Source organism: Diabrotica virgifera, chromosome 6, assembly GCF_917563875.1.
Source record: "Diabrotica virgifera virgifera chromosome 6, PGI_DIABVI_V3a".
Classification (NCBI taxonomy): domain Eukaryota; kingdom Metazoa; phylum Arthropoda; class Insecta; order Coleoptera; family Chrysomelidae; genus Diabrotica; species Diabrotica virgifera.
Window position 1 is genome coordinate 3,008,931 of NC_065448.1, and position 13,515 is coordinate 3,022,445.

General features: G+C 32.0%; 1 protein-coding gene across 2 annotated transcripts in view; it reads right to left on the minus strand.

Annotated features, from left to right (window-relative positions):
* Nucleotides 1-13,515, minus strand: part of LOC114326323 (poly(U)-binding-splicing factor half pint) — a 93,163-nt gene that overhangs the window by 24,584 nt on the left and 55,064 nt on the right. For both annotated transcript variants that reach the window (XM_028274649.2, XM_028274650.2), the window contains exons 6-7: nucleotides 3,803-4,147; nucleotides 261-502 (exon numbers count right to left, since the gene is read on the minus strand). In XM_028274649.2, coding sequence (XP_028130450.2) covers nucleotides 261-502; nucleotides 3,803-4,147 — 587 coding nt within the window. The remainder of the gene's footprint in view (nucleotides 1-260; nucleotides 503-3,802; nucleotides 4,148-13,515) is intronic.

The following is a 13,515-nucleotide window of genomic DNA, read 5'->3' on the forward strand; positions in this document are numbered from 1 at the left end:
GAATCATTTATTTTTGTTTGCGAGACCGCAATTTATTTAGATATTAGATTATTGTTATCTGTTTATGCATATGTTCAACAGTAATGAATAAATACAGTTTTTTACGAATTTTATTAATATTTTTTTTATTTTATTTTAATGATAATATATTTTTTGCATTAAATAGAGGTAAACAATGGATTGAATTTAGGTGTGTCTTATACCAAGAATGTTTTTTTATTATTAAAACTATGATCTATAAATGAATAAAAAAATCTCACCTGCTGCTGCTGTGGGTAATACGCTAGATCCAGAAGAAGGTCCTAACAAAGCATTGGGCGGAGTAATTGCCCTACCGACCCTAAGATACTGTCCCCCCAGATCGAACAAGTTCATACTGGCAATGGCTTCGTTGGCGGCTTGAGCTGTTTCATATTCTATGAATCCGTAGCCTTTGTGTTTGTGTCCAGTGCTTCCTTGAGCTAGTTTGCAGTAAATGATGGGTCCGAATGCTTCGAATACGCTAAAAAGTCAAAATTGTATTAGATAATGAATGAAATTAAAAAGAAAATTCTATAAAACAACCATAAGACCTGTTATGATACTTCTTCCTGTACCATGTCCTTTCAGAACCTTGGTTACCATCATAGCTATCTTAATTTTATTCACTGCCACCCTAAATAGCATGCTTGTATCAACACCATACCAATGTCGCAAGTTCTTTAACCATGAGGTTCTTCTTCGTCCTGGACTGCGTTTGCCCGCTATTTTTCCTTGCATAATATTTTGCAGCAACCTAATTTGGGACCTCTCATTACATGTCTAAAATACTCCAGCTTTCTCTGCTTGATGTTTTTTATTATCTCAGTAGTCTTGCTGAGACGTTCTAGTATTGTAGAGTTTCGAATCTTCTCCTCCTTTGATACGCGGAAATGAATGTTGAGCAGTCAAAAAGAAAGAGCAACAGAGAATACACGTGGCTGAAATGATAATGCTTAAATGGATGAATGGAGTGATAAAAAATATTAAATTAAGAATGAGTATTGCTCTAATAGATAGAAAAATAAAGACGCAAGTCCTGAAGATACATAGTCAGAACAGTTCACATACCTGGGTGTACAGATAACTGAGGATGGTAGCGAGGATGAGGAAATACGGAAACGGATAATGCTTGCTAGCAAAGCATACTTCTCTCTGTCGTAGGTGTTTGAATCCAGCCAAAGACAATCATAGGGAAGTAAAGTTTAAAATATATGTATAAAACCATCATAGCGCCAATAGCAACATATGGCGTAGAAATAGAATAGAAATAGAAATAGCAACATATGGCGTTATTAATACTTTTGAAAGATAGATATTAAGGAAGATATTGGATCCATTTGCGACAATGGTATATATGGAGAATAAGGTTCAACCACGAGTTACACCAATATTACAAAGAACCCTCTACAGGGTGATTGATTAGTAGGGTAAAGCTCAATAGCTCCGCTATAGTAATAGATAGCAATAAAAGTTAATAACAAAAATTTTAGCCACCTTTGAGCTTCACATTACAAAATTAGTTAGAATGTTACAGGGTGTTCGATAACACAGTGGCCGACTTAACTTATGTTTTTTTTAAATGGAACACCCTATATTATATTTTAAATTCGAAATCCTGTTAACTCCTCCATCACAAAAGTATATATGTTTGTTATGTTATACAGGGTATTTACAAAGTTCTAACCAATTTTGTATGAAAATCGTAACAAATTCAACTCCCTGTACAAATAAGAATAAGCAAAACAGCAATGGTTTATTAATGCCATATTTTTTACGTATTGTCAAAATTTTCAAGAATGATTGATATTACTAATTTTCTTTATATAAAATACAGAGTGAGGCAAAACGCAAGTACCTTATTTTCTCAGTAATTTTAAATGGAACACCCTGTATTTTATATCACTATTGAAAAGTACCATTACCGTACTTTAATTTTTGGATAACATTCCCTATGTCTAAATTTATTAGTTTTCGAGATATTTTCATTTTTCAATGGACCAGTAGAGTGGTCACCCAAATCACCAGAATTTAATAACCTGGACTGATTTTTTTGGGGTTACGTTAATAATGAAGTTTATAAAATACCTCCAACAACAAGGGATGAGATGAAAAATAGAATACAAAGTGTATTTCGATGTGTTAATTTATAAATGCTTCGTAGAGTAAGTAGCTCATTCAATGATCATTTTTAGGCGTGCATAAATGTGTTAGGAGGTAATTTTAAACACCTTTTGTAATTAAATATTAAAAATATTTTATTAAAAGTAGCTTCTAATTTTTTCAAACATGTTTTTTGCAAAATGTATTGCTGATAAATTATTTTTCGTTCTTTATTTGTTACATTGTTACAGTTACATACAAAAGTAGTGTTTAATTGTCTTCACAAAATGTATTTTGTGTTTGTGTGTTTTTTTGTAAAATTTATTACTAATTTTCTTTCTTAATTTGTTACATTTACATAAAAAAGTAGTTTTTAATTGTTTCAAAAATGGTGCATGTTGTGGTTGTGTTTTTTTTTTGTAAAATGTATTACTAATAAATTATTTTTATTTCTTTATTTACTACATTGTTACATTGATTACCGGATTCATAATCAGTAATCGTCAATTCAGTCATGGCTTACTTAAAATTTAAATAAATTTAGACACCTAAAATAATTTGCTCTGAAAAATGAAAATATCTCGAAAACTAATAAATTTGGACATAGGGAATGTTATATAAAAATTACAGTAGGGTAATGTTACTTTTCAATGATGATATAAAATACAGGGTGTTCCATTTAACATTACTAAGAAAATAATGTACTTGCGTTTTGACTCACCCTGTATTTGATATAAAGAAAATTAGCAATGTCAATAATTCTTGAAAATTTTGACAATAAATAAAAAAATATGGCATTAATAAACCGTTGCTGTTATGCTTATTTTTATTTATATAGGGAGTTGAACTTGTTACGATTTTCATACAAAATTGGTTATAACTTTGTAAATACCCTGTATAACATAACAAAACCTTTAGATTTTTGTGATGGAGAAGTTAACAGGATTTCGAAGATAAAATAAAATATAGGGTGTTCCATTTAAAAAAACATAAGTTTGGTCTGCCACTGTGTTATCGAACAACCTGTAACATTCCAACTAATTTTGTAATGTGAAGCTCAAAGTTGGCTACAATTTTGGTTATTAACTTTTATTGCCATCTGTTACTATAGCGGATTTATTGAGCTTTACCCCACTAATCAATCACCCTGTATAGCAAATAAGATTGCGCTGAGCAGGTGACATTATAAAAATGGATAATGACAGAACACCTAGTAGAACACTTAGCGGAACTATGGTGTGACGTCGGTCAGTAAAAAGACCAAGAAAAAGGTGTAAAGACGAAGTGAGAACCGATGCTAAAGAGATATTGAGGGTAGACAACTGGAGGAAAGCAGCTAGGGACAGAGATACTTGGAGGCGGAGACTGGTGGAGGTCAGGGCACGACTTGGGCTATAGCGCCATAGGAGAGAGTCATGAAGAACTGGATATTAGTCAACTTTCGTCCATTCTATTTATATCGTTGCAATTAAAGTAAAGAAATAGATTATAACAAACCAAAAGGAAGAAGAAATGTAAAGAAAACATTCGAATGTGCTCACATATAATATACTCGAATATTTTTAAAAACAATTTTTTGTTGTCAATAATTCATTAACGTTTTTTTAAATCTATTTATGAATTTGTTGTTTTCAACATTACTTATCAAAAGAACTAAAAAGCAATAAATGAAACTTCTCACCTTTTAATGTCTTCTTCTACCAAGTCAGGATGAATGGACGCCACGTATATTCTATTATACTGTTTGGCCTCTTCTTGTATCTCATCTATAACGTTCTGCGCCTGCGGCATGTTGCTCGGTCTTCCCACAACTTTGATGTTTCTACCACCGATCATGACACCGTTCATCTGCTCCAGAGCCAACTGAGCGGCTTCAGGGATTTCGTATTCGACAAACGCGAAACCTTTGTGTTTCTGCGTGATGGGATCCCATGACATGTTGATCGATTTGATGGGGCCAAAGGGGAGGAAAGCCGAACGGATGGTGTCTTCCTTCAACTCGAAACTGATACTTCCGACGTATACTCTACATAAGGTGTAAATAGTAATGTAAGAAATGGGTCGTTATACAAAAACTTGTTAAAAAATTGAATGGAAAGATTTAATTTTGTTCTGAATTGAAGTGAATTCTCAACATACAATTAAAAAAAATAATAATCGATTAACAATATTCCAATCTTTCCAGTCAATTTCCAGCATCTTAAGTGTAACATTTACTGACAAATTAATTGCTGATGATCTTATTATCTTATAATAATATGTAAGCACTACGAGCCTAGTAGGCATATGGCTTGATGAATCATTCTTTTCCACACCCTTTTGCCAATTACATTTTTTCCTGTCGTCACGTTAAGTCTCCTCATATATTCTTTAACTTCGTTGCTTCATCATGACCTCTGTCTTCCTCTTCGCATTTTGCCTGCCAATGCATTAAATAGTATCATTCCAGGCATTATAGATGTAACCATTCTATGAACAAGACCCCAACCATCAAGTCCTTGCGCCTTAATTACTGTTAATATGTTAGGCTCTTGATAGAGCTCAGTTAGCTCGTTATTTATTTTTCTTATCCATTGTCCATTTAAGTTTTTCCCACTAAATTTTACCCAGTATTTTTCGCTCTCAAACCAATAACTTCTCTTGGTGTTTTTTGTTTTCACTTAAGTCTCAGAAGCTTACATTACGAACGGCCTTATTACGGTTTTGTTTTGCTCTTCAAGATATATTTTTGCTTCTTAAAAACCTATTGGGAATATGTATACATATATGAAGAGTATATATAGGTTCTCTTATGAAGGCACATCTTAAGGGCTCAAATCTTTCAACTTTTTCGAATTTATTTGTTGTTGTTGTCACTGTTATGTATTTCCCCCGAACGAATTGCTTATTTGTCTATTCCATATACTTTGTTTTTCCTTCAATAATCCTTTGGTCACTGACTGTTTCTATCAGTTCTATTTTGATTCTAGTCAAGATTACCAAGTCGTCTGCAAATCAGATCACCATATCTCACTCCTTCTTTGACCTTAAAGTTTTCTATTATACTATTGTTTATCTTGAGTTTATTCTGTGTTTTGTTTTTATTCTATCATCTTGTTTTACTCTTTTTATATATCGCACCCGTCTAAATCTCTGTCAGTCTCTTCAGTTTTTCGTGGCTGTAGGCTAAAGAAGCCATGTCTTCTGTGTACAGTAGGGCGGTCATAATATTTTTATTTATGTACATATCGCCATTCGTTTATTTTCCCGTTCTAAAATAAGCTTTTGTGACATACATCAAGTCTTTGTTCCACTATTCTTTCTTTTGTAGCCTTTAAATGACACCACAGATAAACATATGATTCCATCAATATCACCGTGACTTTCCTTTTATGATTGGGGGTAACAAAATTGTCTTTCCCTGCCACTGAAATCTGCCTAGTTTGCCTGCCTTGCTAGATAATTTCACCAGCCATTCCTTGCAATCTTCTCCCAACCATTGTACTATTTCTGCTTCAATCCTATCAATACCACGTTTGCCTGCTTTAATAACTTTTAAAACATCTTCTGCTAATTCCATATTTAGCTTTTCTTCTTTTTCTTCCTCTTTATAAGTAATTCTGCTTGTTCATTAGCGGACTGATACCTCTTTGGAAGATTGTCACTCCGTCCGTAGTTTTGTTGGGTGGATCGAATAGGTCGGCAGAACTGTTACCGGTCTCAAGCCCGGATAAAGAAGGAGGGATCCTACAGCCAGGTTAGCACCCTACTGATAGACTTTAAAATCATAAAGCTCACAGAAATAGAATTATTTATCTTTTCAGATTCAGATATTTGTAAGTCAACATCTGTTTTTATTTTTAATTTATTTCTATTATCTACGATTACCTTTCTTTTCTCTTGCTTCCATTCAAAGATCTTATAGTACTCCAGAACTGTTATTCTTTGTATATAATTTTTGTTTATTGCATTTCCTAATTCTTCTCAGCCTTTCTCTTCTGCTGTTTTCTTTTTTGCTATAGTTCACTATTTATGTACTGTTTTTATCTTGTTTTTGTGGGTTCTAATGCACGTGGGAAGAGTCCTGTGTTGTTGCTCTGGGTTAAATACAGGAATATTTTATACATCACATCTTTTAAATAACGATATGTAACAAATTTTAAATCTTTAGAACATATAAAGTGTTTTTACCCAAACTCTTTGGTGGCTCAGACATGTACATTACTGGAATTAAACAATGATGATGGAATTGGTGTTCCGAAAACGTTCTGTTCTGGAAACCCTTTTAGGGATTTTTAAATATACCTTTTACAAAGGAATGTATTATTTTTTGTAATTTGTGATATATAGACAGCTACAGGAATTTATTTTCGTCGTTGGATTTTTCTGGAATATTATTAGCTACGTTTTTAATATTGTTGTTGCACGTTTCCCACTGATTGCTTGTTGTTAGTTCCTCATTAATTATGTTTTTAGTTTAGATATTTTGAAACCTCTCTAGTGTTTGCGGATTTTTGAGGAGTTTCATATTGTACATTGTGTTATAGGTATTTAATCAATGCACATTTTAAATATAAAACCAACAGCAATTATTTCTGTACCTAAACAAACAACAACTGATTAGAAAGGTGTTAAAATTAAGGACCGTGTATTAAAATATTATTATTTCTGTAAATAATACACTAATAAGGAATATTCACACCTCGTCTACCTGCCATTCTATGATACCTATTTCGCTATTATTAGCTCGTCAGATAGAACTTGCTGGTACAGACGTAGTAAAGAACGTATTCATACGTATGTCGGTGGTTAATCCAAAATCTTTCAGTTATTTACAGACTAGGTCAATCTAGATTTAATCGAAGCAAATCTACTAGCACGACATTCTCTGTCCCTTTTCTTTCAAATGCATTGGATGGCGCCTGGCATTTTTCATAAAGTATCCAAGAACGCCCGTCATGTAGAAATAATTTGAAACTTTCTCTACTTTAAACAAATTTTCTTATTCTCTAATACGAAAAAAATTAAATTTTCATATTTTAATTTTAACACCTTCCTAAAATTAGATTTTAACTAATTCTATACAAATCAGATCTTATCAGCTAACATGTCATAAGTCGGAGAAAACATGTTCCTCAACAACTTCCTGTTGATAAAATTATCATCATTTTGTAATAGAATAACTGATGTTTGTTGTTGTTTGTATTTACAAAATTTGTTCAATGGAAACCCGTTCTAATTGTAAATAAACTTTTTATTTGACTTTTCAGGCTCTATTTCACAAGCAGTTTTCAAAATATACATTACAACACTGATATTGATGACATGGTCACATACAAAGCAGCCCAAGCAAAAGTAAGAAAAAAAATATCTCAAGAAAAAGAACAAATGTTAGAAAAAGTAGCAAGAAAGAAATTGTAACAAGATAGATATACATAGGAGGTAGAAGAAGTACTGAATGCTAGAAAGTAATAAAGAACATATTATGGAAAGAAAAAGACAGGCACTTCATATCATCAATAACAACAGAAAGATGAAAAAAGGAAAATCTACTAATTGAAACCAAAGACATATTTATAAATGCTGAAAATATAGATATTAATTTACGGACAGTGGCATTCCCGATAAGAATATAAGAATCAGAAATAAATAACAGAAATTTGCAAGGGGAGGAACACTTGATGAACGGAAAAGCTCCTGGTGCTGGTGAATTACCTTTTGAGCTAATAAAATATACAGTGAGCACGTAAAGGTTGGAATAAATTCATTTTCTCGAGAATGGACGATTTTCGAAAAAAATACCGAAACAGGTCAATTTTGATTTGTAAATTGCGACTTTTTGGCATATATATCATACTAGTGACGTTGCCCATCTGGGCGTGATGACGTCATCTATGATTTTTTTAAATAAGAATAGGGGTTGTGTAATAGCTCATTTGAAAGGTAATTAAATTCTCTATTCAGTAATATAAACATTAACATAATTATTTATACAGGGCATCCAAAAAAAAAATTTAATTAAATTTATTGGCATAAAAAGAAGAATCTGTGTAATTTATTTAACTCAAAATACATTTTACTGCTATAAGAAAACAGGAAATAATGTTTATTTGACAAATAAACATTGTTTTTTGCTTAAATTCAATATTAAAGCAGCCACCCACCTTCCTCTTGACTGTTTGAACATTTAATTTAAGCGAAAAGCAATGAATATTTTTCAAATAAACATTGTTTTCTGTTTTATGAGAGCAGTAAAATGTATTTTGAATTAAATAAATTACATGCATTCTTCTTTTTGTCAATAAATATAATTCAAACAATTTTTTTTGGACACCCTGTATAAATAAGTATGTAAATGTTTATATTACTGAATAGAGAATTGAATTACCTTTCAAATGAGCTAACACATGACCCCTATTACCATTTAAAAAAATAATCGATAACGTCATCACGCCCAGATGGGTGACGTCACTAGTATGATATGTATGCCAAAAAGTCGCAATTTAAAAATAAAAAATAACCTGTTTCGGGTTTTTTTCCAAAATCGTCCATTCTCGAGAAAATGAATTTATTCCAACCTTTACGTGCTCACTGTATGTATAAGTAAGGCGCTAGTCCGCTAACCAACGCAATTATTCCAGAACTGTATTAAAGAGCTGAAAAGTCGGAATAGTGGAAAGAACCATACGTTTCAATAATATATATATATGTGTCATTTAGATTAGATTTTATGTATTATAATGTGCAGATAATCAACAAAAAGTTTCAAAGAATTCAAATACATAGTTAAGAATGGTCGAGTAATACATACGATTCAGTCTTACTTAGGCTTCACTATATTTAATTAATATTTCGCTTAATATTAAAACAGGTCTTTAGTACATTCTTTCACGGTTTTTGCTCTAACTTTTAAAGAATCGCTTGGATTGACATGAAATTTGGCATACGTATAGCTTACATGTCAAAGAAAAAAAGTGATATTGTGCCGATGTGTGCTTTTGCCCCAGGGGTGACTTTCACCCCCTCCTGGGGGTGAAAAAATATATGTCCAAAATAAGTCCGGAAATGGGTAAACTGACTAATCTTAAGTAACTTTTGTTCTATATGAGCTTTTTCGCCAAGTCAACACTTTTCGAGTTATTTGCGAGTGAATATGTGCATTTTTCAACAAAATAACCACATTTTTAGACGGTTTTTCGCAAATAACTCAAAAAGTAAGTATTTTGTCGAAAAAACGTTCTTAGCAAAAATATAGCCTATAAAAAAGTAAAAAAATGGTGTATGCGTTAGGTCTCTAGATCTCGTAGAACCAGAATTATAGCCAATCAAAAATAGATTCATATTCACCAAATTTCAACTTGAAATATCCAAAAAATTAAGCACTTTTTGGGGAAAACCCATTATAACTTTTTTAAAGTGTTTAAAAAAAGCTTTATTTCTGTTTTTACAAAAAGTTTCTAGCAATAAATTTAAGCAAGTTACGCTCAAAATAAAGTTGGTCCCTTTTGTTTTGGCAAAAAAAATCGGGAAGACCACCCCATTATTAGCAACTTAAATGAAATTAATCGTTACCGCTCCACAAATTATTTTACTTATGTTGTGTTTATATGATCTGTAAGTTTCATCAATTCAAAGTGCTTATTTTTGAAAAAATTTGGTTTCAAATTAAAATTTTTAAAAATTTTATTTTGAAAAATATGCTTTTTTTTCAAAATAACTTAAAAATTGTTAGGGATACCAAAAATCTCGAAAAACAAAAAAGTCAGCTTTGCTTTTCTGAATATCCTGTATTTTTTTGTTTTTCTGTTAGAAAAAAATTGATTAAGATTTGGTGTTTCTAAATTTGCATACATTCGTGACCAGTGACTCGTTCAACCCCTTTTAACTACAACCATTTCAATAATAAGGACTTTTAACCCATGAAACTTACAGATCATATAAACAATACATACACGAGTCAAGAAACTTGTGAAGTCGTAACTATTAAGTTCATTTAAGATACTAATTAGGGGGTGATTTTCTCGATTTTTTTACCAAAACAAAAAGGGACTAACTTTATTTTGAGCGTAACTTGTTTACTTTTGACGCTAGAATTTTTTTTTATAAAAGAAAAATGAAGCTTTTTTTAAACACTTGTTATTTCACGTTAAAGTATTCCATTTGGAATTTGACGAATATGAACCTATTTTTCATTAGCTATAACTCTGCTTCTGCTTAGTACAGAGACGTGATATATACACAATTTTTTAAAATTTTTTACAGGCTATATTTTTGCTATGAATGTTTTTTCGACAAAATACTTACTATTTGAGTTATTTGCGAAAAACCGTCTAAAAGCGTGGTTATTTTGTTGAAAAAATGAACATATTCACTGGCAAATAACTCGAAAAGTATTGACTTAGTGAAAAAACTCTATAGAACAAAAGTTACTTAAAATTAGTCAGTTTATTCATTTCCTGACTTACTTTGGACGAATATTTTTTCACCCCCAAAGGGGGTGAAAACCACCCCCAGGGCAAAAGCACACATCGGCACAATATCACTTTTTTTCTTTGACTTGTTAGCTATGTGTATGCCAAATTTCATGTCAATCCAAGCGGTTCTTTAAAATTTAGAGGTTTTGCAATATTTTACCGTTAAAGAACGGACTACTTATTACTATAACCTAAAACGGTCAGAAACGTCTTAGAATGGGTTGCGACTAAGTTATCAATACCATCAGTACATGGATTTCCATTGAACAATACCCAAAGTCAAAAAGTATTCCTGGATAATTCGCACAACAAATTTTAAAGGAACATCTCGAAGAAGGTCATGTTATACAAACTTCAGAAGTTCTCAGAACAAATAAAAATAATATAATGGGAAAGCCAATGGTCGAGATGAAGTACAAACAGAGATATGCAAATTAGTAAACCAAGAAAACATCCCTATGTTAACAAGACTGTTCGATAAAAACTATAAATAATGAGGTACAATTCCACACAATTGTTTAAAATCCGTCTTCACTTCTATTCTAAAAAAATCACCGAAAACCACGCGGTTCCGGGTTGAAACGCGTCGATTGTTACTGTGCCGAGCTTTCGACACCTTCTCTGATGTCTTCTTCTGGGCTTCCGGGGTCTCAGTCTCCTGAGCCTACAGGCACACATTCTTTCCAGCTCAACAACTTCTAAACCATTTGGCGTTCCATTCCTAAACCTGGAAGGAGATCCATTTGGCAAAAATAAATAATACCAAAACGAAAACAATTGCTATAAATAAGAGAAATAATTAATTACCAGATATAAGAATAAAGAAGAAATACGTAGAAATTATGAACAAGCAAGATAAACATTTGATAAAATGAGAAATCTTTTATGTATGAAATTACTTCGCTGAGAGTGTGGCCAACTTTCGATGAAGATTCTACCATCAGGAGAAGAAGAAAGTGCAACTAGAGTATCCCTTGGAAATTCCAGAACGAACAATTGGTGGCAAGAATTTGTAGAAATTTTCGTGAATTAGGCTTGACCGTACCTATATGAGACAAATCTTGACCATGTAGCGTTTCAACGAGGACCATGGTCCGCTGTCAGTTGTGTATTCCGTCGGTCAAAAGTCCCAGACTTAACCACGAGATGGCGACTCTCATGAATTGTCTACATTATTACCTTTCAGTAGTGCGAATCTTAAACAAGCTTTCACAATTTCATGTGATTCAGATTATTATTTACCGAGTCATAATGCTTTAAGTGATGCTACTCTTGTGATTTTTGTAAACAATGGATTCAAAGCAATTTCGTTTGTTGATTTATCCCTGGAAAATACCGTCCACACTGAGCAATGACTCAAAAAGTATTAGTGAGACTCTGCTCAATTGATTACAATCATTAAATGATGGTTTTCTGATTTCAAACGCGGTCGTACCGGCACCAATTGAGGCCATGAGAGCCAGAGTGGCCTAACTGATTTTAACATTACTTTACATAATCAAAGAAAATGATCAGAAGCTATCAATGTCCGATTGTTTCAGTAATTGTATGTTGACCAGTAATGATTCTTTGTCAACATAAAACTACTAAAACAATCGGTCATAGCACCTGATCACTTTCTTTGCTTATGTAAAATAATGTTAAAATCAGTTAGGCCACTCTGGTTCTCATGGCTTCAATTTTGCTGAACAGTCAGGAAGGCCAAATGAAACAGTTATTCCCAAAAACATCGAAAAACGGAACTGTAAATTATTATGGAAAACCGCACAGTGAAGTTGCAAGAGATAGCTGACACTCTAAAGATATACAAGGGTAACGTTTTCACTATTATACACGAACATTTGGGTAATGAGAAATTTATTTCCCAAAGAGGTGCTGCGATTACTCACACCAGGACAAAAATAACAACGAATGAATCAGTCTGATCCTGAAAGAATGAATCTGAGTGCTGTTTGGACATGTTTAATCGGAATAAGTCGGAGTTTTTGAGTCGATATACAGGGTGAGTCATGAGGAACTGTACATACTCCTACCTCAGATAGAGGCTCCTATGGGGAATAACAAATGACCATTAAAAATTGTCTGCTCCCTTTGTTTAATAATATACAGGGCGAGTTTAGCATTTTGACAGAAATTTATATTCGTCATAATTTTTGAACGGTCAGATCGATGTGTCTCTTATTTTGGTCAATTGTTACACTATTACCACCTAATCAACTGATTTATTCAAACTAGAAAAAATCAGGTCCGGGTTTAAAAAAATAGTTCGTTTGGGTCTTAGAAAAAATTTCACCCTGTATACGCTTTTTGAAAACTCTAATATGAATTTTACAAATTAGACAAATAGGCAATTAAAATGGCATATTTATTTTTTCCCCACACGATTACTTAATTTTTTATAAAAAAATCAAATTTGACTATGAATTAAAAGTTTGGTAAAGTAAGCCATATATTTAAAAAAATTTACTTTTATTACAAAAATTAATTTTTTTTAACAAATATTTGATTTCTGTTACCACCGAATCAACTGATTTATTCAAACTAGAAAAAAATCAGGTCCGGCTTTAAGAAATTAGTTCGTCTGGGTCTTAGAAAAAATTTCACCCTGTATACGCTTTTTGAAAACTCTAATATGAATTTTACAAATTAAACAAATAGGCAATTAAAATGGCGTGTTTATTTTTCCCCACATGATTACTTAATTTTTTATAAAAAAAAATCTAATTTGACTATGAATAATAATTAAAAGTTTGGTAAAGTGAACCATAGATTTAAAAAAATTTACTTTTATTACAAAAATTAACTTTTTTAAACAAATATTTAACTTATGTTACCACCCAATCAACCGATTTATGCAAACTAAAAAAAATCAGGCCCGGATTTAAAAAATTATTTCGTTTTGGTCTTAGAAAAAATTTCACCCTGTATACGCTTTTTGAAA